Raw genomic sequence first — 26,768 nt, 5'->3', positions numbered from 1 at the left:
AAATCTATAAATACAATAAATAAAACTTAATTTGAAAAAAATATTGTTGCAAAAAAATAGAAAAAAAAAACTGGAAAATTTATATTTCATATGGTAGATATAAAAGAATTAATGGAGAAATCTGGCCAACCTTTTACTAGCCAACAACCTGGTCATCATTAAACTTAAAATTTGATTTATAATGGCAAAAATACTATTTTCTCCGGATCAAAATTTAAAGTTTGAATATTCTATTTCAATCCTTATTATCAATATATGTTTGTATATTTATTTATTGATTGATTCATAGACCTATATGTTATAAAAGTATCTCCAATGGCTTTATAGATAGTTATTATTATTATTTTTTTACCACATTATAAATATAGATATTTATTTAACAAAAAAAAAATCTCAATGATTTTGTTTAAAAACTCTATTAAATTATGTAATAAAAAAATAGATATTTTTCAGATGCTGACTCAACAAAACAACCCTATCAAGAATATAATTTATTTTTCAAAAGGAGAAAATATATAAATGTATCATTATAAATTGTTATTATTTTTTTAATAAAAAAATAGATTTACACATAATTAATTAATTAGGATTTAAACACAATTATGAAAGATGTTTTTCGGTTGAGCATCTATCAATTGAATATTCATGTAGCATACATTACAAACTTTTCAACTTATCTATCAAATAAATAACAATCTATAAAAAAAATATTAAAGATGCATTTAATATATTTATTTTTAATTTTTTTTTATTAATCTTAGAAAAAGATGGAATACATATGCATTATGGTTCAAGAAAGGAAAGACTGGAAAGCATAATTACACTAGATTTCCACTAATATTTTTGAATTTTATCATTTGTCATTTGTCATCATGATTGATCATCATCAATGGAACTGCAATTGATATGATAAGTAATTTTTTTTTTTTTTTAAAGAAAGGGTCAAAACTATTCTCTAATTTTAATTGCAAAGTATAAATTGCACTTAATTGAAGTTAGATTTAAAATATAATTTTTTACTTTTATTTTTTAAACAGTCTAATAGCAAATTTTCACTGATTGATATTATGAATTTGGTGGAGAGCGATGAAATAATTGATGAGTGTGGTGAGTGGCTCATGTTGAGTGAGCATGTAGGTAATTATTGATGTGGTTAATGACAGAGTATGAGAATATATAGTTTTTTTTTTTTTTTTTTTTTTTAAATGAGTATGTAGTTGATGAGTATTTAGGGTGGTTATTGTTTATGTAGTTTCTTAATTGGAAACATTTATATTTGACAATTATTGATGTGTGATTTTAGTTTTTTAATCGGAAACATGGTTGCTCTTTTATATTGGACAAGTATTGATGTGCGATTTTAGTCTTTATTCATTAATTGATGTGTGTGACATTTAGCATTTGACGTACTGATAAAAATATGTTTACGTCTTTACCTTTTGTTTATAAATATATAAACAAATATCAAATAACAATAATTAAAGTTATTGGGCCATGATTCTCTAACAAAAAATTTTTAGCCCAACTTAGTTGAAAGGCTTGGGCCATTTTAACCCAACAAATGTGTAGCCCATTTTAATGAGGATTTGTTGGGCCTCTTTGTTATGATAATACCACGTGTAACTCATACAATTAGTAAGACTTGGTGCACGTCACAAAAAAGCGGCGTGACGTTGGAGCAGAGCCACGATGACGCCGTACGAAATAGTAGTCTGTCGTCGTCTTGGCTTGGCTATGTGAATCTATGCTTCACTCACATTAGGGGGAAACTTCACCGTGGTAGCGGTGTACACCACGTGCCGCTGCTCTAAGGAGTAGTCCTCGATTTGTCGCTTATCGTCCTGAGACTCCGCTCAGTGCTCCGATCAGTGCGTCGGCGTCTCAGTCTCGCAGACGATGATGATGTTGATCTTCTTTTCTGAATTCTGACGAGGAGGAGGCCAAGCGGGCCAAATCGTCGTCGTCTCCTAGTAATTTATTATATTTATTTTATTATTATTTCTTTTTATTATTCTGTTCAATTTAATTGATTATTATTTATCTTTTTTTTAACCCTTTTTTATTTGCATAAACAAGTTATGTTTGTTATGCAAATTTTAATCATTCTGTTCGTCTAGGCCCTTCAATTTTCATTTCCAGATCCAGAGTGAAAAAATAAAAAAAATAAAAGAAGACTGTTTTTAAGTGCTAACAATTTAAAGTTTTAATCAAGAAAGTGTTTTTTTTTTTTTTCGCTTGAAGTTTTAGTCAAGAAAGTTAATATACAGTTTGTTCCCCAAAATTTACATAAACATAATTTTTTTTCATTTTTTGGGCTGTGAAACGAGTCGAGTTCGAAGCCCAAATTCACGCCCATGAAGATAATCTAGATACAAATCCATTTTGAGGCCCAATAAATCCAAGACCACAACCCACTACAATAACCATCTTATAAAAACAATTAAATTTCCTTATTTATTTGTTTATATAGTTATTCTGTTTTATTTATTTCTCTTTTTTTTTTTAATCTTTTTTATTTATTTCTGCTTTCTTATTTAATCTTCTTTCGATATATGTAATATATCTTTAGGAGGGGAAGCTGTAACGGCTGAGAAAAAAGACCTAAATTGTTTTATAGTATATATATATATATATATATAGATAATTGTCTTTCTAGTTCCAATCTCTCAACACGTTTTGCACTGCCTTCGTCCATACCCCAACACCAGAATAGTGGAAGACTAGTATTGTCTGGAAGGTCGGAGCTCGAATGTTAGGTACAAGGTAAGACAAAATTTTAACAGTCTTACCACTGCAGTATAAAAATATATTGGTTAATTATCCTTATATTTACTACTTATTATTTATCTATTTATATTTTTTTTTGGTCAATTTTCTGGTATATCGACACATTATGGATAGAATGTCAGATACAATGCAGAAGAAGCACAAGGTAAAAGAATTTTTATTTTTTATTTTTATTTTTTATTTTTTTTGACTGCTCTATATGACAAGTACCATGGAAAGAACAATAAAAATAGTATTAGGAGTTAGAAGAGTTGTCTATTTTATATGGAATATACTACATATGTTTAATTAATTAGATTAATTAATAAACTAACTCGTAACTAATATGGTTTTGATTATAGAAAAGAAAGGGTGATCGTGGGAAGTATGCTAATTTAGATGACATTCCAGATGATATCATAGTTGGTATACTGTCTCTGTTGCCGTTAAAGGAAGCAGTAGCTACCAGTGTCCTCTCAAGCCGATGGCGGTATCTATGGAGGTTTACAAGAATGTCTCTGGATTTCGATGTTGATCATGTAACTCCGAAGTATGGCACCCTCACTTGTCTTAGTCATGTAACCAAATATTTGAATAAGAATAGGAAAACCTACATCAGGTGGGTTAATGAGGTAGTAGACCAACACTCAGGAGCTATCGAATCATTGAGGGTTTGCTATTACTTGCGTCGCAGGCATAAAAAACACATTGATAGGTGGATTAGGTTTGGTTTGAGATCTAATGTACTTGAAAGGCTTGAGTTGGATTTTTCAGAACGTTATCCATTTTGTAATGACATGAAGAGATATCTGTACAAGTTTTTCCCCAATTTTTTTTGTGTGAAATATGTTGGATTCAAGACCATGAAAGTGCTTTCTCTGAGGCACGTCAGTATACGTGGAGAAGAGATTGAATACTTGTTGTCAAATGCCACCCTTCTTGAGCGATTAGTCCTCGAAGAGTGCCAAAATTTGTCACATTTAAGAGTTTGTGGACATTCACTTGCATTGAAGCATTTGGAGATCGTTGCTACTGGCCGCAACTTGCGAAGGGTTGAAATTTGTGATTTAGTAAATCTTGTCTCATTCTACTTCAAAGGGGATTTTAAGAACTATGCTCGTAACTTCATTCTCAGGAATTTGCCTTTGCTTGTTGATTTTCATATTGGTCCTTCCAATTTTTACAGAGACCTCTTTTCTTACTTTTCTTGCTGGCTTCCTCAGATTCAGTTTCTCAGAATGACCGATATTCCTAAGGTTTGTTTTTGCAATTTTGATGCTCTAATACTCTGCTCCTTGATTATATATATTCATATAATATGCTAGAGATTTATTTATTTGTATATTCTTTTTTCAGAGAAAGGTGTACTCTAATTATGACTATGAGTATCCTATATTACCAAATATTAAGCGAGTACATTACACATTAGTTCACTGTGGATTTGAAAACTGCGGTGGACTCCGCAATTTACGTTTTATAATGAAAGCGTTCCCAAATTTAGAGAGACTTGAACTACATGTGAGTATCTATAATATTCCATTAAGTATAAGTAGAAGCTTAAATTATATTGTATTATTATTATTATTTTTTAAAAAATATTGTTTGTTTGATTTCACGGTGTATATATGCTCGATACAAAATTAATATTCTATTGATTGATACAACATAATTAAGTTTTCAGTGCTTCTGGTATACGCGCACATGTATGACTTTTTTTTTTTTTCCCTTTCTTTATTTATTTTTTGTATTAATTATAAGAATTTAAGTTGTTGTTTTTGTTAATAATATGGCTGGTTCAGGTGCCATCAGATGATCACTCTTACAGTGATAGAAATCGACATAATTGGCCTGCGGAAGTTCCAAATTGCCCCCATTATCAACTCAAAGAAGTGGAAATATTTAGCTATAATTATTTCTTAGGTGATATGGAGCGTGTCCTCTATCTCATAAAGCATGCTGTTGCATTAGAGAAAATCATTGTCAATTGCAAGTGCAATCAACGTCTAAAACGATTCAAGACCAAGCAACAGTTATTCGAAGCTGAAGAAATTTCAAAATCCCACGCAATGACTCAACTTCAACCACAAATTCCTTCTCATATTGAATTTATACTCCGATAATTGACATTTATTTAATAGATTTATATTTATAAATAGTTAATTTCCTCTTCTACTTTATTTTACTTTACTTCTTTAGATTTTGTGATGGATTTTTATTTATTTATTTATTTCTGAGTTTATCTGCTATGTTTTTTTTTATTGTTATGACGTCTACTTATTATTATTTTTATTTTATTTATTTATTTATTTTTTGAGTTCGCAAAGAATTAGGTTATAACCCATATAATTTCTAATTTCTAATTATAACATGTAACATGGTGGATTTCAAAAAAATTATTAAATAAGTGACTTTTTATATAGCACATCACCCATATAACAGTTTTTTCTAATATTTTTCTTAGAGACACACACATAACACTTGCATACATAAAATTTTTTCTTTCTCATCCTCCCAAAAAAAAAAAAAGAGAAAAAAAAAACAACTTTCTCATCATTATGATAATTTGCAACGCAAGAACACAATAATTTTTCACAATAATCTCTGACTTGAAACCAAATTAGTTGAAAGGTTTAGGCCACTTTAGCCCAACAAACATGTAGCCCATTTGAGTGAGGATTTCTTGGGCCTCTTGGTTGGGATAATAACACGTGTAACGCATACAGTAGTAAGACTTGGGGCACGTCATAAAAAAACGCGTGGCGTTGGAGCAGAGCCACGATGACGCCGTACGAAACAGCAGTCAGTCGTCGTCTTGGCTTGGCTATGTGAACGATGAATCTATGCTTTACTCACACTAGGAAACTTCACCGTGGTAGCGGTGTACAGTACGCGCCGCAGCTTTATGGAGTAGTCCTCGATTTGTCGCTTATCGTCCTGAGACTCCGGTCAGAGCTCCGATCAGGTGCGTCGGCGTCTCATTCCTGCACGTGAAGACGGAGACAATGATGATGATGTTGATCTTCTCTCTGAATTCTGAGTATGAGTTCGTTTCATGCCCATGCCTCCCAAATTTCAATGTTTCTCTTCTCTGGGTTTTTTTACTCCTTTTTCCTTTTTGATCATTTTAATCTCTTCTGTTTGCCTTTTGTTCATTAAAATAAATGTTTTAGTAACAGCCCCAAATATTTTCACAAAGATTTTTCTTTAAAGAAATTATGTTTCAGACTGTTATATAAACGCTTCGTTTGTGCTTCTTCTAACTTAATTTTCAACTTTCTTTCTTCTATTTGTTGTTTTTAAAACTTGTTAATAAAAAGTTGTTATTGTCAAATTGAGCTTCCAATGTAAAACATTTTCGAAAGTGGCAAAAAAGATATGGGCTTCTAAATTTCTTGGTAACTACAGTATAGCTATACTAGTTATATTAAGAGTTACATTACTGAATAGATATTCGCAAATGTTGGCCTGAGCATCTCATAAATTATTTATTGCAGAGAGTAAGGGAGTGTCTAGCAACTCATACCGTTTGAGGTCGAATTTGAGCTATTTCATTCCATCCTTGCCACAACTGTATTCTTTTTACAAATTGGTATGAAATGCTATTATCCATTTTGTTATCTTTCAAAGACAGTTGAATGCCGTCTCCCCCTTTTTTTATTTATTTATTTATTAGGGCGATCTCACAAACTACCCAGGTAGCAAAAGTTCATCGGACAAAGCATGTGAGAAATTAATAATACCAAATGAAGAGATTCTAGATTAGGAGATTCCTCTTGACACTTTCTTGTCAAGGAACTTTGAGGTGTGGCGACCTTTTTAGACAGTAGGATTGCATTTTGATTGGTTTTATGTGCTGAGTTGACATTTATGCTGAACCGTTTGTTATTTATGGTCTTCTTTCTGTATAATTCCAGGATAATGGTGCAAGTTCCTCCGGAAGCAATTTAAGATCATCGTTTCTTGGGATGGGATTTAGGCCGTCTCTTGTTGACAAAGTGATTGAAGAAAATGGTATGTCATATCTAAAAAGTACACTGTATTGGGGGCTGTTGAAGGGAATAATGATATTTATACCCAAGAATTTACCCCCCCTTCGAAGGAAGATAAATATATGTCAAAAATATTATTTTGAATCATATTATATGGCAAAATTTTGTTGCTGAAGTTTCAATGGTTGAATATTTTATCTTATAATTTAGGTGAGGATGATGTTGACTTGATATTGGAGACACTCTTTGCATACTCGGTAAGTAAAGATGTATTGTTTGTTGAAATGTCCTTACTTTGTTATGCTTTCTTAATGGTATAATTTGATGAAGTCCTTTCAGAATATATATGCTGTTTCCTTAATCAATCTCATCAAAAAGTTTTGAACTAAGGGAATGCTCTCAAATTTTCATTTGTGTATATGATGAATATGATAAGGAATTCTCTCTCTCATTTTAATAATCTGCTCTGGCAGTTTAAGTTTGTTTTTACGATTCTTTTGTTGTTTATTTTAAATATCTTTCGAATGGCTATATACCATTTTGCTGGTTAGATTGCTGTATAAATTTAGAAGCTGATATGACCTGTTTTGAAATGAATAGGCTCCTCAAAAATCAAACTCTGAATCCTCAGATTCTCCTGATAGTTTATTTGATGACAATGGCATAAGCAGCCCTCTAGAAATTGCCACCCTCATTCAACCAAAAGAGGTAATCTGCAGTCTACCGTGGTTATTGTTTATAATTTTGTTTCTTTCCAAGATGTATGATGGAAAACTCACATGCGGGTACTTAATTGTTTCCGTTCATCGCTTATCTTAAGCTGATTGTTATATGTTTAATCTTTAATTGTTGGCAGGAGCCAGAGATTGCCAGTGAAATTGATGATGGGAAAAGAGCATCATTGTTGATGATGAACTTCTCCGTAAATGAAGTTGAGTTTTCAATTGATAAGCTTAGTATGTTGATTTTGACCAGAAAAAGTCTACCACTATTACTGCGAACTAACATAAAGTTATAATGGAATCTAGAAGCTTCAGCTGTTAGGAGGAAAAGGTTTTGATACCATCTTAAGTTATCATCAATACCAAAAGTTTAAGATGTTAGGGAAGTGGACCTCACCATGTACATCAAGTTGGCACTAGCACACACTTTTAACAACTGCCATATTCCTGATTGATGGTACCAGTGCAGCTACCATATTTAGATATGCCTGGTTTCTTGCAATTCACATTACTTGTTTTGTGTTGTAGCGGAATTTATGTCATATCCATATATTTGCATTTTAAACCTGCCTAATATGTGCATAGATTATTTACAGAACTGTTGGTCGTATAAATTTTATTCTCATGTGATATATAAAATTGCGCTTTTTTTTGGTATATGATACCGTCAACAATTCAACATAGCGTGAACATTCTTCTTGTGTTGCATGACAGGTGAAGATGCTCCGGTTGATGAATTGGTGGACTTCATTGTGGCTGCCCAGATGGCTGAGAGATTTGAGAAGGATACTGATGATACAAGTCGTAATGATGAAGAAAAAAATGAGGTCCTGATTGATTCTTATTCTGTAGTTATTCAATTTATGACATTTTTGGATGTAGGCTGATAATTAGTGTGCCATATTTTGGCCTGACGCATCCGGGAAGACAATTGGAATTATGCTTTAATGCAAGAAGTTTATGATTTTGGCCTTTGTTTTGTTATCAGATGTGGAAACTTCTTGTTGACTATGAAACAGGACACTGGAACAGTCTGATGATTTCAGCTATTTTAGCTCATTTGCGATTCAAAAATAGTAATAGCTTATCAGGTGGCCAATACATAGTTGAAATGTCCATAATGGTATACACAATAAGAAAGATTGAATATAGGAAATATTTGCTTGTAGCTTTCCTTAAAATTAATTCATTGTCAACTGTACTTCCTCCATGTGTTACTTTCTTTTCCTCTTTTCTTCCATATCTAGCAACTAGGTAGGTATAGTTTAAGTGCAATTTAAATAAAAATATATATAGATAATAGTTAATTGGGAAGGAACAAATTTGCTCTCGCCTTTAATTTTATGTTGTACATATTCTAATATTAGCGTAACCTTTGATTCCCAGGATCTTTGATTCCCAGGATCTCAATAATGAAACCTTGTTTGGGACAATGGACAAAACTGTTTGTTTGCTGGAAATGGGTTTCTCTGAGAATCAGGTTTCATAGGCAATTGAAAATTTTGGTTAGTTTTGGAATATTTATACTTGCCCTAGTTTATATTTTTTAATGCATTTCATTCTAATTTCTATATTCATTGATTTAAGTAGAAGGTTTTGGTAAATTTCAGCAGTATCCTTTAAGCAGTGTTTGCCTAAATTTTAGTAACTCCCTTTGTTGGACTTTAAGTTGATGATAAACTTCTTATCCATTTAATTCCATTATGATTTTTGCAAGTATAATTCGGTATAGCTTGTTATTAACCGATGAGTTACTAATCATTTGTGTCTTTCAGGTTCAGAAGCACCAATTTTGGAGCTTGCTGATCCAATTTTTAAGGGTCGGATACCTGATAAGTGTCGTGGAAAAGATAAGGTTGCTGTTGATTAGTATTATGTTCACTTACCAGTCACATTCTAATATTAGCTGTGCTAATTGGTTTTACAATAGTCTCAATGTCTTTATTAATATTATGCATTTATGAGTTCCTAACATATTGGTTGCAAATATAGTCATATGAATCAAAATCCTAGTGTTGGCTGTACTTATGTAAGGTCTTGTGTTTTACATCTACTCACATATTTCATATGGATTTAGGATGCCTTTTCCTGCATGTTTGAGGAGCTCTCTTCATTTTTCTTTAATTCGTTTATTAGTGATTTTGTGTGAATAATGCTATTCTGGTGGTTTTCTCTACCATGTGCAGTCTTTTTTTTTTGTTTGCATGGGAGTCTTTGCATTTGCATGCTTCACTTGAATGCCAAACTGCTATTTTTATCTGATGCAGTACCATTCAACCGCTGCAAATATAAATCATTCACAGACCAGGAAGGGTTGCAACCCTGATAGTATGGGTAGAAATCCCTCATACCATTCAACTGCTGCACATATAAATCATTCACAGACCAGGAAGGGTTGCAAAGATGATAGCATGGGAATGCAAGATGTGCTTAGAAATCCCTCATATGATGTAAAAACGGAAAACGAGGATCTTAGTGTAGATGCTCCTCAGTCAGTGGATATGAATTTAGAGGAAGCTTATTTAGGGAAAAGACCTAAAGAGGAGTATATTGGTGATTATTTCGGTGCTGTTCCGCAGTTCATGCATATAAACCATGAGGAAAATCGTAAAGGTAAAAGGCCAAAACAAGAGTATGTTGATTATTCAACCTCTTTTCTAGACCCAACATGGGATGGGAGGAAGAAAAGATTGATCCTAGTCTCTCCACAATTGGAATGGCTAATGGAAATACTAGCAAGAATGGTAATAGAATGGTATGTCAATCTCCATATTTCTTGTATGGAAATGTCATAAACGTAGGTCATGAAAGTTGGGAAAGAGTTTCATCATTCCTTTATGGCATGGAGCCTGACTTTGTGAATAACTCACTTTTTCTGGGCTTTGAGTAGAAAGAACAGATTTTACGTCATTCCAAAGCCACCAATGACCATTGAAGATGCAATACCACAGACAAAGAAATGGTGGCCACCATGGGATATGACGAAGCAGTTGAGCCACATCAATTCTGAAACTACTGGAATCTGTCAGCTGTGTGATAGAGTTGGGAGGATGCTCGCTGAATTGCGTGGACAGCTCTCGTATGAACATCAAAAAGAAATACTTCACCACTGCCCGGTCGTTAAACCAAAGTGGGAGCTATGCAGCCTGGGCATTTGGACGTATTTTAGGCTATCCTGTTGAACATACTCAACTAGATGTCAGCAGTTTGACATAAAGACTAGGGTCGCTCAGATACTGCTTGCAGACAGATGTACTGGGATATCTTCTCTCAGTGTTGAAGTCTTTATACCCAGGAGGCTTGACATTATTGTCTATTTTTAGTGGAATTGGGGGTGCAGAGATTGCTCTGCACCGGCTCGGCATTCGCATGAGAGACGTTGTATCTGTAGAGACATCTGGAATGAAAAGGAGAATTCTGAAGAGGTGGTGGCAGAATACTGGACAATCTGGGGAATTGTTGCAGATAGAAGATATTCAGAGGCTAACAAGTAGCAAACTTGAAAGTTTGTTTGGGAAATTTGGTGGTTTTGAACTCATCATTTGCCAGAACCCATGCACCGGTGATAGTGTGCCGGCTTAGACTCCCCATCTTTCTACGAGTTTGTTCGTGTTTTGGAACGTGTAAGAAAAATGAAGGAAAATAATTTTTCTTCTCCTTTCTTTATCATCATGATAATCTAATTTTCATTGTTGGACTCAGAGGCTTCGGATTCCTTCGGATTCACGATAACTTAATTTAGTTGGTATTAGAGTTTAATTATCTGAACTAATCTTATATTTCAGTTGATTATAGTAAGAGTTTAATTATCTCGGCTTTTAGATTGTATTTTATTGCCATGGAAAAAGCATTGTTGTGGAGCAATGATTTCCATTTTCGTTGTTGGGATGATGGGCAATAATGCCAATGATAATGATGCTGATTGATTGATAGTTGGAGTATAGTTTAATTTTTTCTCTACAAACTGTTCAATGGTATTGTCTAAATTGCTAAAACATATTAATATTCTTTTATGTGAAATCTTGATCAAGTTAACAATGAAGGTTGACCAAACGAGAAAGTCAACTGAGAAAAAAAAAATCATAGTGAACGTCAGGGGGCTGGGCCTTGTTCAACAAAACCTTTTGTTGGCCCATTATATGGAAAATCGATAACTGATTCGCAACCCAACATGAACACCAATGTTTCACTCTCCCCTTCTGTCTTACTCATTAGCCCTTTTCTTTCTTTTTTCTTTTTTCTTTTTCTTTTTTTTTTTTCCTAATATTGTAGATCACTTTCATATTTATTTCTCTGTTTTTTCTTTTTTTGATCTTGCATTTACATATCTATTTCATTCAAAATGTTGTTTTTACTTTTTGATTTAAGACAAAAAAAAAAAATGTTGTTACTGGTAGCCTTTTACATTAGAATTTAAATATTAAAAAAAAGAATATTTCATTTACACCTCATAAAATATGGGATAAATACAAAAATACCTTTCAAGATTTTGAAAAAATCATTCTCACCTTCTGGTGGCAAACTACATTACTCTTATATTCTTAGTAAAATAAAAATACATTTGAATGTCTTGTTCCTTTTTTTCGCTCTTTTTGCAAAAAAAAAAAAAAAAAAATTTTTGAAGATTTTGCAAAAATTAATTTGAACACTTGAAAGTTTTGTTAATTTATATTTTTAATTAGTTTTATTTAAACTATGTATTATATTTTGATTTTAAAAAAACACTATGTGATGATTTTAGTTATTATTTTAATTATATAAACTTTCCAAAATAAGTGATAATTTGTCAAATATATTTAACTACATGTATTACAATTTATTATAATTATCAAATATATTTAACTAAATATATTATAATTTTTCAAATATATTTAACTAAAGGTATTTGTGAATATATAACTTATTTAAATAAGCTTATGTAGTTAAAATTATCATATATTTAAAAAAAAAAATCACACAATTTCAATAAAATTTAATTAAAAATAAAATAATTTGAAGCTTTCAAATTAATTATTGCCAAAAAAAAAAGAAACAAAAATAATTTAACTTTAAAAAGGTATAAAGATAAATTTAGGCTGCTCCAAGGAGTGTAAAGGTTTTTTTTTTAAAAAACCTATAGTATGTTTTTATATTTGACCCAAACTTCAAGAGGCCTCAATGAAATATTACCTATAAAAAATCATAGAAAAAAAGTGATATCCAATTGGTATTAACATTTTACGGTTAAGACACTTTACTCAATCTTATTTGATAGAATAGATAAAATATGTAAATCTATATATACAGATTTGATATAGGAAGGACACAATGAGAATACTGTAATAAAGATATCATATATGGCAGCTATGTCCAATAAAAAAATTTACATATAAATCCATCAATAAAAAAGTTTTTATAAGATGGATCATCAAATAAGAAAAGGATGATCACCTCAATGAAAATGACGCTTCCAATTTACTGGGCTATTTATTCAAGCGTGTAATGTCTGCATTCTTCAACCTTCATGAAAGTTCACATTGCATGCATAAAATGCCAATTTCAGAAACAAATAATTTTTTAGTGCAAGTGCATTAATGGTAGCTAGTTACTTACATTCATATCTTTGTGTCCCCAATTGGCAACAAAAACACAAATCATAGCTCAATGATTCACCAATATTTAATGAACTAACATCTACTTAGCCCATACTCAACGACAGAAACTGAGCCACATGTGATTCACCCCTCATTATTGTCATAAACAATTTTTTTTTTTTTTTAAATTACAAATGCATTCGAGTTCATTAAAATAATATAAATATAATGATAACCCATATTCTAACAATTTAAATTTATATAAAAATATATATATATTTGCAAGAATTAATTTTTCTTATTATTCATCTTCTATGTTACTCAAGAATTACCTACTTACATTTATACTGGTGGTACTAGAACTCTTTTTGTTCTTACACCACCCACATGATATGGTATTTATTAAATATAACTATTAACTGATCTAACCGAATTCTATCTGTCTACAAGAAATACCTCTATGTATAAATATAACTTGGATAAGATATGGATATAAAATTGGAAAATGAGCAATAGATTTTTTATACACAACTTATTGTGCGTCAAATATACAACTTATCATTTTTATTTTACAAAACATTACCGAATGATCCAGTTCATGATTTTCACTACAACAAACATGTTACAAATTACCTTTCTTATGCTTTCTGTGTGTCCAAGAATCAATTTCCTTCTTTTTTTTTTTCTTTTTTTTTTTGGTTTGGGTATTAAAGAATCAATTTACAGTTGAATATCTGAGAAAGAAGGAAATTAATTGAAAAAGTCTGGGGAGGAGATCAATGCATATAGCATCTCAAAGTCATCCAAATGTATAAATGAGGGTAGATAGAAAGACATTAATTTGCCAACAAAATTGCCAACTTTTCTTCAAAATCTTTAATTATATAATATTTTGATGTGCTTTCCCTAGACTTTTAAAGACAGATAGGATTTGAAAAGGGTCAGTTTTTTTTTTTTTTGTTTTTTCGTTTTTCTAAAGGAGATGAGAAAAATTTAATGATGGAGATAAGAATGGACATAACTGTACGGAAAGGTCTCATACCTCCAGAAAGATGAAAAGGTTTAATAATTTTTTATACTGATCATGTGGACAACACAATAAAAATGCACATTTTTTTGGTAAATCAATAAAAATACACATTATTTAGACTGATCACGTATATAAAGTATTATGCTGCCCAAGCTTTAGTTTAGATGCAAAAGCAGAAAATATTCAGTGGTAACAGTGGGATAATATAAATACATATATATATATATATATACATATATATAATTAGTTTCAAATAAGATCAATCCACTGTTAGTGATCATTATATCATATTTAAGTATTAGGATTAAATATTTAAAACATGATCAAATATGAGTTTAGTGATATATTAAAATCATATTTTGAAAAAATGAATCCTATCTAAATCTGATAATTAATAAATAAAATTTTAAATCTCAATATTTTATACAATCCTAATGCTAAAAAAGAAAAACCTCTTGTTTTTTTTATCATTACAATAATTTTTCTCCTATTTCGATGTTTCAAACTTATAACCTTTCGATTATAGATGTAAATGGCTTACTAAATAAGTCAAGTTAACTTGACAAAGAAAATTGCAGGCTACTTTTCATATTAAGGACCTTATTTGAGTATGACCTTATATATTTATATATATTTCAGGTAATGTGTGACAAACAATATAGACGGATACGAGAGAAAACCTCAGGCTATTCTTCATATTAAAGACCTTATTTAACTCTGACCTTATATATTTATATATATTTCAGGTAATGTGTGACAACCAATATGGGGGAGTGCAAGGCATTGGCAGGCTAACAAATATCCAATCTCACATTATCTGTGTGTAAATCAAGAGATGGTTCAAATATAATTATAGTTACTCTCATTACATCGAGAACTTTTCAAAGCGGTTGGCTCCAGGGTTCAAAAGAATGCTGAAGTGAAGCATGCTTAAGTGAGAGCCATCTTAGAATGGATAACCTCCTGGAAAGCTCTAAACAAAAAACTACAAATAAAGTGCAATGACTAAATTGGGAACAATATCGACAAAGAGTAATAAATCTGCCAATGGAAATGTGGTGTTACAAATAGTATCAAAGCTTTACTTGACCGGAAGTGTGCTAGTGAGAAAGCTGAGCCCCAAGGGGGTGGGTTGTAACAACCAGTGTGGGTGAGTGCAAGGTACTGACTGGCTATCTAGAGTCCAATCCCACATCACCCCAAGTATAGACCAATTTTAAAATGGGTGACCTCTAGAGAAGCTCTGAACAAAAAATCTCATACTGATTGTAGTGGCTAAATTGGGTACAATATCTGTAAATAGTAACAAATCCACCAGTAGAGGTGATGTATTACAAATGGTATTTGGGCTTGTACCCAATTGGAAAATCTTTTTCTGAGCAATTAGCTTCATGGCTCAAAAGAACTCTGAAACTAAGCATATTCAAGTGAGAGCAATTCTAGAATAGGTGATCTATTGAAAAGCTCTAAATAAAAAATTCACATATCGAATATAGTGGCTAAATTGGAGACTCTGAACAAAATACTCCATACTGGTGCAATGGCTAAATTGGAGACAATATAGGTAAAGAGTGACAAGTGCACCACTAGAAGCGAAGTGTTGTATAATAACTAAGGTCTCAAGTGAAAAATTTTTAAAAAAATGCTTCAGGTGGAAGTTGCCTGCCATTTATGGGTGAATATAAAAATAGTGTTAAGAGATTTGGGTTTTTACCAAATATGATGCTAATTTGAGTTATGAAGTGATAACTGCAATTTCAAACAAAATTGATAAGACAACTCCTTTTTGGTAATAAGATTCATAAAAAAAAAAAAATGGTGCAAAAATCCTAAATTTAATCCAAAACTTAAACATAAAGGGTTTTTGGCATCAAGACCAATAACTTTGGCCACTTTTGCAATTTGGCTCTTAATTTTTATATTTGTTACCTCTATACTCTAGTCTATATGAATGGTGTTGCCTAAAGAAAATATGTTAACATTGTTTATGTTTTGGTGTTAAAAGTCACATATTACCTAATTTACTCAATTATGGCCTCATTTGGAATGTAACAATCAATGTGGGTGGATGCAAGGCACTAGCAGGCTACTTGGTATTCAATCGCATATTGTCCGAGTGTAGATCAGGGAATAATTTGGGACAATATCTGCAGAGAGTAATAAGTCCGCCAATGGAAGTGGGATGTTATAAATGGTTCAGAATATGTATTCGCCCAGAAGTATGCCAATGAGGACGCTAGTCCCTAAAGGAGATGGATTGTGACGACCAGTGTAGATGGGTGTAAAACACTGGAAAGCTCATTCGGGTGTAGATCAGGAAATAATTCAAATATAATAATAGTCACTCTTATAAAGCTGTGGACTTTTTAGAGAGTTGGGTTCAAGGTTTGAAAAAATTCTAAAATTAAGTGTGTTAAAACAAGAGCAATACTAGGATAGGTAACCTCTAGGAAGTTCTGAACAAAAAATCCCATACTGAGTTCTGCTAAAGTGGGGACAATATCGGTGAAAGCGGGGTGTTACATGGAAAGTGCCAAAATTAATAAGAATTTGAAATTGTGGATTTCAAGAAAAAATAAATCTCAAAATATGAAAAAATAGAGTGGAAAATAAATCCTCCAAAAAATGTCATTTTGAAATTTCTTAAGAAATTAATTTTATATATTTTATTAAAAGACAATTGTATCATCAAATTTTAAAATACAAGTTAATTAATTATTGGTATGTCCTAAATATTTTAATACTAACCAAACACTTTAAAAAATAAGTCATAAGAAATTGATTTCCAAAAAACAAATTCCCAAGCCAATTCTTGTAAATTAGTTTCTTTTTAAATTTCAACACTTCTCAAATGAAACCTTACCCTTAAATTCTAAAACCTGAAAGATGATCACACGGATAACATGAGACGTGACTTTTAACATCAAAACTTAAACAATGTTAACATCTTGATCTTGGGCACCACCATCCACAAAGATTATGCGATAAAGATGACAAATATAAAAGTTGGGGAGCAAATTGCAAAAATGACAAAAACTCAGAGCATATTGATGTAAAAAACCTAAATATAAAACGGTTATTGAATAGGAAGAGAATTAGCAGCATTCATAACTTGACAGCCTAGCATTTTGGCATATACCAGCTTTGTACTTGGTACCAAAAAATTCGACAATAAATTATTGAGTAATAAACTGTAGCATTAATTAATACATTGTATGCAAATAGATGTATAAAGTATTAGCAGCAGCTACATAATTAAATGGCAATAAATGGGAAAATATTAATAAAGAAGAGATTAACTACTAAGGCAAGGCAATTCATTGTTTTTTCAGATAATAACCTCAAATTAAAATATATATATATATATATATATATAAATGGATGGATCTATGAGTTGTATGTTATCATGCTTATTTCTTTTTGAGAAATTGAGGATTAATCAATAACAAAGGTAAATGTTACACTAGGCAACAGTGGAATGATGGCATCAGATGTTTATAACACTTAAAATCTTATATGCATTTACTAATGTTATTGTTGGTCATCTAACAGGATTTAGCCTAAAGATGTAAACTCGATTAAATGTGCACAGTCTCAAAAATGTGTTCTTGGTTTTGATACTAGATGATTAATAAGAATTTATTGCACCCCTCCTAACAATTACAATTTTTTGGAGAAATAGTTGCTTCGTCCTATATGCACTTTGGGGGTGAATGGGAGATTTCTTTAGATGAGAGACAGTAATAAAAGTTCATTTTTCTAAACGAGGAAGAATGATTATTGAACATGTAAATGAGCTTATGTGAATACCCAAATTGGTATTTGAGGGCCCAACAAAATACATCATCTAGCAACATTTAATCTGAAAATGTGAATTTGACTAAATAGGCAAAGCTTGCAAAGTGTGTTCTTGTACCTAATATTGGATGATTTATAAAAATTAATTATGTCCCTCCTAATAGTTGCAACTTTGGGAAAAAAATAAATACATCATCCAACATTACATGTTTAGATGGTTGCGTGCTAAACTGCCATAAAAATTTATCCTATAATTTATTTTTCCTTTAAAATTGGTTTACAGCGTTTGAATTTCTATGCATTATCGGTTAAGGGTATCAAAATCTTTTTTATATTTTTATTTTATTTTTTTATAGAAAAATAAAGAAATCTTGAAGAACTAATAAATTATGATTACGGCTAATATGAAGGTAAAAAATGAAACATACCTTTAAAAAAAAGATGTAAAAATCCAAGGTAAAGAGTGGAAGAGAGAATTTAAATTATATTTTCCGAATTAAAAAAAAAAAAAGAAAATGAAAAACCAAAGAAGAAATTTCGAGACCTCCTTGTCATCTGAGAAAACCCATCTTGGCAATACATCGATTTCCCTTGGAAAATTCTCTCTTTCTTCGTTTTTGTCATCTTTCCCTAAAAAAATAAAAAAAATAAAAAAAATTCCTTCCCTTTCTTTCCCTTCTGCAATCGACCTATCAAATTCACCTTCATCGGAGGGCCCATCAACCTTTTAGGGTTTCTTCTCCGTTTGCTAATGAGTTCATCCAATCCGGTATGCTATAATCCCTTTCGTTGATTCTCTTTTTCTAATTTTCCTTTTTCTTTTTCATTTGAAAATGATTAAAGATTGAATTTTTGCATCAATTCCTCACCATTTACAGCTGAACCAGTACTGGAATGTGTGGTATTGCTTATCTACTATTAAACTTTAATGGAAGTCCGTGTCTATGAGCATGTTTGAGCTAGTGATATTTTGTTCAGAGAAATAGTGGTTAGTTCTTAATTCTTGAAATCAAGCAAATTTAAAATTTGAATTGCTTATTTTATTTTATTTTATGCCATTGTTGAAGGGTGGATAAACATTAGAAAGGCTCAATGAATAAAATAAGAACAGAATATGAAAACTGAGAGAAATTAACTTTGAATTACAACCCATGTTTATATGGCATTGTCAGTAGAATGAATTGACAATGCCAACAATATTAGAGATGTTTCCATTTCTATATCTCCCTTGTTTCCAGAGCTTTTCAAAAGCAGATTTTAGTTTAAAATTCAGGGTTTTTGTCAATGTTCTGCAAAAGATGGGATATTATTGAAGTTAAAGAACAGTATTTCCCCTGGTGTTTTATCTTTGGCAAATGCCTATAAAGAGAAAAAAAGGGAACTCTTAGAATTGATTATTAAGCTAACCATGCTTTACAATGTGAAGGCTGTAAAACAACAAAGTGCATCATCTGAAGTTTGAGACAGAGTACTATGAAAGGTTAAAGTTGGATTTATTCTAAGCTCTGGATTTACTGTAAGCTGTGGAATGAAATTTGTACAAAGTTCAAGTTGGATTTACATAAATATTTTCAAATTTTTTTTTGTTGCAATTTTTCTTTTTGTTTTCATTTTTCATATAATTGAATCTAGAAAATGGACAAAATGCAAAATGTTTTTTTTTTTTAAAGGCATACATTTCAACCAAATTGACCTTAAAAATGACTTATAAAAAGTGACAATTTTTTTTATTTTTTTCTTTTCTGAAAGAGAGAGAAAATATTGTTTGTCTGGCATGATTGGAGGATAAAGTTGAACATTATTATTGATGTGGCATTCAATCCCACTTGCATTCTTTTTTTTTTTTCTTTTTTTTCTTTTTTTCCATATATATCATAATCCCACTTGCATATTCAGATATTAATTTAATCTCACACAACGATGGTTGATCCCTTTCTTATTTAACGCCCTCCCCCTCACAGCATTTAATTGTTTTTGCCAATCCCACAAGGTTTTTGGGACCAAGTGGAGTTTCAATTTTCATTTCGTCCTTCTAAGATCATATATAATTTATTTTTTTGGAGGGATATTAATTTATTTATTATAAACTAAAAGGAAGGGATTTCACACAAATATGGTTGGATTCAAAATTTGAAAATGTATTCTGAATTATTTTGTTATTGGAACAAATCTACAAATATAATAAATAAAAATTAATTTAAAAAATTATTGTCGCAAAAAAATAGAAAAACAATTGAAAATTTTATATTTCAGATGGTAGATATAAAAGAATTAATTGAGAAATTTGGCTAACCTTTTACTAGCCAACAAGCTGGTCATCATCTAACTAAAAGTTTGATTTATAGTGGCAAAAATTATTATTTTCTCCAAAGCAAAATTCAAAGTTTGAATATTCTATTTCTATTTCTGTTATCAATATATGTTTATATATGTATTTATTGATTGAATCATAGACCAATTTGTAGATTGTTAATTTTAAATTTTTTTTTTTTTTACCATATTAGAAACACAGATGATTTTAGTTAAAAATTTTAGTAAATTAATGCAATAAATAAATTAATTAATTAAAATAAATAAATAAATAAATAAAACACACTTTTTAGATGGTTTGTTACATAGTATGACTTAACAAAACAAGCCTTATCAAAACTATAATCTATTTTTCAAAAGGAGAAAACATATAGATGTTACAAACTGTTTTTAGTTTTTAAAAAGGAAAAGTAGATTACACATAATTAATTAATTAGATTTTAAATAGAATCATGAAATATGCTTTACAAATTTTTTCAACTTCTCTATCATATAGATAACAATCTATAAAAATATCAAAGATGCATTTAATATATTTATTTTTAATTTTATTATCTTAGAAAAGATGGAATCCATATACATCATGGTTCAAGGAAAGACTGCTTGGCAAGGCATAATTAACTAGACTTCCACTAATATTTTTGAATTTTGTCATTTGTCATCATGAATAATCATCATCGATAAAACTGCAATTGACATGATAATTAAATTAGCCTTTTTTTTATTAAAAAAAAGAAAGAAAAAAAAAAGAATCTCTATCATTTGCCAGTTAACAATAACTTTGGAATAAATTACCAATGCTTGCAAATGACATTTTTCAAATTTTTTTTTTTAAGAAAAAGGTAAAATCTATTCTGTAATTTGAATTGCAAAGTATACATTGCATTTAATTGAGGTTCAAATAAGAATATAAATTTTTCAGAATATAAATTTTTTTTAAAACAATCTAATAGCAAATTTTCACTAATTGATATTATGAATTTGGCGGAGAGGGATGAAATAATTGATGAGCGTTGAGAGTGGCTCATGTTGAGTGAGTTTAGGTAATTATTGATCTCGTTAATGGAAGAGTATGTGAGTATATAGCTTCTTTTTTTTTCTTTTTTTCTTTTTTTTTTTTTTTTTAAATGAGTGTGTAGTTGATGAGTATTTAGGGTGGTTATTGTTTATGTAGTTTCTTAATTGGAAACATTTATATTTGACAATTATTGATGTGTGATTTTAGTTTTTATTCACTAATTGATGTGTGACATATAGCATTTGACGTATTGATAAGAATATGTTTATGCCTTTATTTTTTGTTTGTAAATATATAAACAAATATCAAATAATAATAATAAAAGTTATTGGGCCTTGGTTCTCAAACATATTTCTTTTAGCCCAATAAAACGAAGAGTCCACCTAACCAACCCAACATGAACACCACGGATTTCTCTCCCCCTTGGGTCCTACTCATTGGCCCTTTTTTAATTCTTATTTATAATTTTGTAGTCCCTTTTCTTTATATCACTTTAATATTTATTTTATTTTATTTTATTTTATTTGATCTTGCATTTACATATCTATTTCATTCAAAATGTTGTTTTTACTTTGTGATCTAAGAGAGGAAAAAAAAATTATTGTTACTAGTAGCCTTTTACACTAGAATTTAAATATAAGAAAAAAAAAATTCATCTACATCCTTCGAGTACAGGATAAATACAAAAATATCTTTTAGGTTTTGAAAAAATCATTCCCACCTCCTAATAACAAACTATGTTACACTCATACACTAGTAAAATTGAATTGCATTTAAATGTCTTTTTTTTTAAGTTATGCAAAAATTAATTTTTTTTCAAAATTTTGCAAAAATTAATTTGAAGACTTGAAAGTTTAATTAATTTATATTTTTAATTAATTTTATTTTAATTATGTGATATCTTTTCATTTAAAAAAACACTATATGATGATTTTAATTAAATAAGCTTTCCAAATTAAGTAATAATTTGTCAAATATATTAACTTCATATATTAAAATTTATTATAATTATTAAATATATTTAACTGAGTGTGTTATAATTTTTCAATTTAACTGAGTATATTATAATTTTTCAAATATATTTAACTAAAGATATTTGTCAAATAAATAACTTACATAAACAAGTTTATGTAATTAAAATTATCATATATTTAAAAAAATTATTATAGAGTTTAAATAAAATTTAATTACAAATAAAGAAAAAAAGTTAAAAGTTTTCAAATTAATTATTGCAAACAAAAAAAAAAGAAATTTAAAAATAACTTAGCTTTAGAAGGATATAAGGATAAATTTAGACTGTTTCAAGGAGTGTAAATGACTTTTTCAAAACTTAAAATATATTTTTATATTTGACCCAAATCTAATGAGGCATAAATGAAATATTCCCTATGAAAAATTATATAAACAAATTCATGTTGAATTGATATTTGACAAAATGAGGACACTTTACCTTATTTGATGGAATAGATAATATATATAGATATATATAAATAATTGAATTACACAATTAATTAATAATCCATCAACAAACAAGTTCATGTAAGATGGATCATCAAATAATATGAAGGAAACATTAACAGAACATAGCATATACTTTCTTCTTTTTTTGGCTTGAAACGACAACATTAATTTGACACTTACAAGTAATAAAACGATACGTAGCATACAACTAGCATCACAATCATTATATGTAATTTGGTTTATTTTCTCAATATTTCATCATTTAATTTTTCCTTGGAGGAAATTTATCTGCAGCTTCACGAATGCTTTCAAAGGCATTTTGGACACATGATTTGAGTTTATGTGGATCTACATGCTTTCTTACCATTTTAAACACAATCCTCAGCTGGCCTGAATAGCTCATAATCGTAACACCATAATCCTAAAAGACCCCAAATTAGCCAAAAGTTTTGTATAAATTAATATAATTAAAATCACAAAATAATAATAAAGTAATTCACAAGTACATATTATACATAACAAGCTAATTGTATGTTATCAATAGTCTCTATGGAAACAATTTAACGGCAAAGCCAGAATTTTTTCACAGAATGATTCGAATTTAAATTTTTAAACTTCCAATATTAATGGAAAAAATTATGCTGTCAATAAAATATATATATATATATATATATATATATATGTTATATATAGAAGTACCTCAGGTATGCCAGGAGCTGCAAAGTATAAACCTTTAACAGGATGATTATTCAGAGTCATTTGTTCCACTGGACCAATCAGATTTGAGATTGACATACTTGACCTGTTTAATTTTTTGAACACGTATGTTGCAGCCGCCTGCAATAACAACCACAATTATTATGTCAAGAAACAAGTTTCATGTGCTCGAAAAGAAAATGACTTGAACAAAAATTTTTTGTAATTTTTTTTTTTTTTTTTTTTTTTGGCAATTTGAAGAAGAAGCATTATGTAAATTAAGTCTTAAATTATATAAAATTTGTGGTTAATTAATTATAACCTTGAGAAAATTAAACTGTCTTGATTACCATTATTCATAAAAGTTTGTATTATTTTTTTTTTTCACAAAATAATATCATATTTGCACCCACCTCAGGACCTCTAAGTTTCTTCACAACCTCCACAAGCAAACTATTCAAGTAAACAACCAGAGATCTCCTTTTTCTCTTGACAATTTTTTGTGCATGCCAAACAAAGTCTAGTGGACTTGGACATTCTTTTAATTTGGGAATTGCAATATGCATGAAAGAGAATTTGTTTCCCCATGGCATTTTGTTGTCAGGATTCAACATTTCCTTGATGGATTTGTAATCTCCTCCAATCATCCTTGTGTTTAGCACCATCAATGCTGCTGAACGAGAATTGCTTGATTTCTGGTTAATCTCTTGCATGTATAGCCGAGTTCCATAGAATACAATTCCACAAACCACATCATTTATTGTCTGCAATAATAATAATAATAATGATATATATAGTAAATAATTTTATCCACCCATTTTCCTTCTTGTAATTAGTAATTTTATTAAAATTATTCTTGAGGAAGAACATGAAAAAAATGAGTTATATGCACTTGGTATATATGTGTGGGTATATATATATATATAGATATATTCCATCCAAATTATGGGGTTTATTCGTTTTTATCTCCATCAATAATTTAAGTGCATTATTAACAAAGAGAAACAGTTTTAGATGTATAATATTTAAGGTAATGGCTAAACTTAATCATCTTCATCCTTGTTCTAAAAAACTTTATATCATGGAAAAATTAGTAAATAGTATAAAATAGTTAGTTTACTAGTAATATAATATAAAAATTTTCTACCATTTGTTTTCCCTTTCTATCTTTATTATTCCTGGTTACTAATAATACAGTGATAGTCCACTTGAAAACATAATAGCAAACAGACAAAATAAACTAAATTTAAAAAGAAAAAAAAAACTACTTTTTAAATGAAATGACATCATATCAATAATCATATGGACCGCTATAAAAATAGAATTTTTTAAGCCAAAACTTTGCATTAAATCAAATTTAGCATTTTTTTTTAGTTTACTAGTAATATAATATAAATATTTTCTACCATTTTTTTTTCCCCTTTCTATCTTATTATTCCTGGTAACTAATAATACGGTGATAGTCCACTTGAAAAAATAATAGCAAACATACAAAATAATTAAATTTAAAAAAAAAACTACTTTTTAAATGAAATGACATCATATCAATAATCATATGGACGGCTATAAAAATAGAAATTTTTAAACCAAAACTTTGCATTAAATCAAATTTAGATTAAGAATATGAATTAATTAAGAAAGCCAAATCAATCTAACATAGACAAAATTTCCATATGTATATGATAAGTAACTATAGGAAAAAAATATAAACGAGATCTCATAAAAAAAAAAAATGTAGAAATTAATTGATACTCTTACCGCTCCAAGCTTGGACTTGATTGATTTGATCTGATCAAGAGACAAAGTCAAGCTAGTTATTGTAATTGGCAAAAACTCAACTCCATAAGTTCCAGTTCTAATTGGTGTTATCTCATCATCAATCAAATTGCTTTTGATGATGCTCCAACTGAGATCCATTGCAGTGTTAAAAATGGCTGAGCAGATTTTGGGCACAAAAGAAAATAAACTTCGATTACAATCGCCATCAAATTCTGTTCGTTTACGCGAAGGAAATGTCAATGGAATAGAAGGATTGTCAGCTCTTTGCAGACAACAAAGAAGAGCACCCATTAGAGAATAGCCATCACCAAGCGCATGGTGAAGCTTGAATATAACGTTTCCAGCTGCATTGCTTGTTGGGTACTTGATTATATGAATTTCCCATAGAGGTCTGTCCTGTGGAAACCTTTCAAGTGCTATCTTTGATACATAGTCATCAAAATATCTATCATATGATTCAATAGAAAGACCAGAAGGAAATATTGGGACATGAACATGATCTTCAATCTTTACTTCAACTTTTTTCCATTTTTTGTATTCATTTACTCCACCAACCTGCTTAATTTCAAGTTCACTTGTATAAATTACCAACATATAAAGAAGATAGCTATATGAAGTATTAATTAACTTGTACATATGCATAATTAAGGCTAAACCTCCACTCACGAGCTTTGTGAGATGAATTTGAAATTAACTATGTACAATTAATCTTGTAACACTATTTAAAACAGTTCGTTTTATTTTAGTTTTATACTGTCTACGATTAATTTTGCTAATTTTGTTATGGAAAGTTGCAAAATTTTGGCTAAACTGATAGAAAAATAAAATATGCAGTGTAAAGGGGTTTTTGTAGTTATCCAAAGTCCCAAAAAAAATAAAAATAAAAATAAATAATTTAGGGAGTAAAATGTAGCTAGTTACCTCTAATTTTTTTTTTTTTTTTCTATCACCACATTGTTGTTAAAAAAATTCAGGTAATGAAGTTCAAGTCAGTAAATTAAGAGTTATAAAGCACAACATAATTACGTACCCCTATATTTATTTTTTATTTATTCATTTATTTATTACTAAAACTATAACATTCATGCTATAACTGGAGAAAAATGTTTCTAAAGAATCAAAAAAAATTAATTACTAGTAAAAGGAAAGAAAAAGAACCATGATGCAGGAGAATCGTGGATGGATAGGAAGTAAAAGATCCCTTATAAGTGAAATGGTTTGTGAATCATCAATAGGAGTTCCAATCTCCAAAACAGCAAGTACTGATATTGATAGCACAGAGCTATTGCAGTACTGTCCAAGTGGACTCACTGGCTCTAGCATTTCTCCCTCAAACTCCATTTCTTATATATACTCACTGATATAGTATATGTAATATTTTTGCTTTCCTTATTTCTCACCCAATGAAAATGATACTTCCAATTTAATGGGCTATTTATTCAAACATGTAATGCCTACATTCTTAAAGCTTCATGAAAGTTCATATTGCATGCATTAAATTCCAGTTTCAGAAACAAATAATTTTTTAGTGCAAGTGCATCAATGGTCGCTAGTTACTTAACATTCATATCTTTGTGTCCTCATTGGCATCAAAAACACAGATCACATATAATTCAATAATTCACC

At 29.9% G+C, this 26,768-nt stretch overlaps 2 protein-coding genes, 1 long non-coding RNA gene and 1 pseudogene across 8 annotated transcripts; 3 read left to right on the top strand and 1 right to left on the bottom strand.

Moving 5' to 3' along the window:
• The first annotated feature begins 1,635 nt into the window (after window positions 1-1,635).
• On the top strand, window positions 1,636-4,943 carry LOC107410064 (FBD-associated F-box protein At5g38590). Of its 6 annotated transcripts, none has more exons than XM_060816235.1 (6): window positions 1,636-1,970; window positions 2,709-2,763; window positions 2,902-2,932; window positions 3,129-4,022; window positions 4,123-4,284; window positions 4,566-4,943. In XM_060816235.1, the coding sequence occupies exons 2-6, from the start codon at window positions 2,750-2,752 to the stop codon at window positions 4,884-4,886; spliced, it is 1,422 nt and encodes a 473-aa protein (XP_060672218.1). In that variant the 5' UTR covers window positions 1,636-1,970; window positions 2,709-2,749; the 3' UTR covers window positions 4,887-4,943. The 6 variants fall into 6 exon arrangements, with proteins under 6 accessions (XP_060672218.1, XP_060672217.1, XP_060672216.1 ...); XM_060816234.1 differs by having other exon boundaries at window positions 2,657-2,763; XM_060816233.1 differs by having other exon boundaries at window positions 2,570-2,763.
• A 655-nt stretch (window positions 4,944-5,598) lies between these two features.
• On the top strand, window positions 5,599-11,409 carry LOC107417420 (probable inactive DNA (cytosine-5)-methyltransferase DRM3; annotated as a pseudogene).
• Window positions 11,410-18,309: 6,900 nt separating this feature from the next.
• Window positions 18,310-19,463, top strand: LOC112491451 (uncharacterized). The gene is made up of 2 exons (XR_003055734.3): window positions 18,310-18,647; window positions 18,757-19,463. It is a non-coding gene; the product is annotated as an uncharacterized LOC112491451 (long non-coding RNA).
• Window positions 19,464-22,929: 3,466 nt separating this feature from the next.
• Window positions 22,930-26,483, bottom strand: LOC107417422 (wax ester synthase/diacylglycerol acyltransferase 11). Its single transcript, XM_016026038.4, has 5 exons — window positions 26,301-26,483; window positions 25,122-25,697; window positions 23,777-24,127; window positions 23,367-23,504; window positions 22,930-23,088 (listed from the first exon to the last, which is right to left on the bottom strand). Exons 1-5 carry the CDS (start codon window positions 26,481-26,483, stop codon window positions 22,930-22,932), a joined length of 1,407 nt encoding a protein of 468 aa, XP_015881524.3.
• Between the last annotated feature and the right edge of the window lie 285 nt (window positions 26,484-26,768).

Source organism: Ziziphus jujuba, chromosome 4, assembly GCF_031755915.1.
Source record: "Ziziphus jujuba cultivar Dongzao chromosome 4, ASM3175591v1".
Taxonomy (NCBI): Eukaryota; Viridiplantae; Streptophyta; class Magnoliopsida; order Rosales; family Rhamnaceae; genus Ziziphus; species Ziziphus jujuba.
Note: the sequence above shows the minus strand (reverse complement) of the source record. Positions and strands in the feature narration are given on the sequence as shown.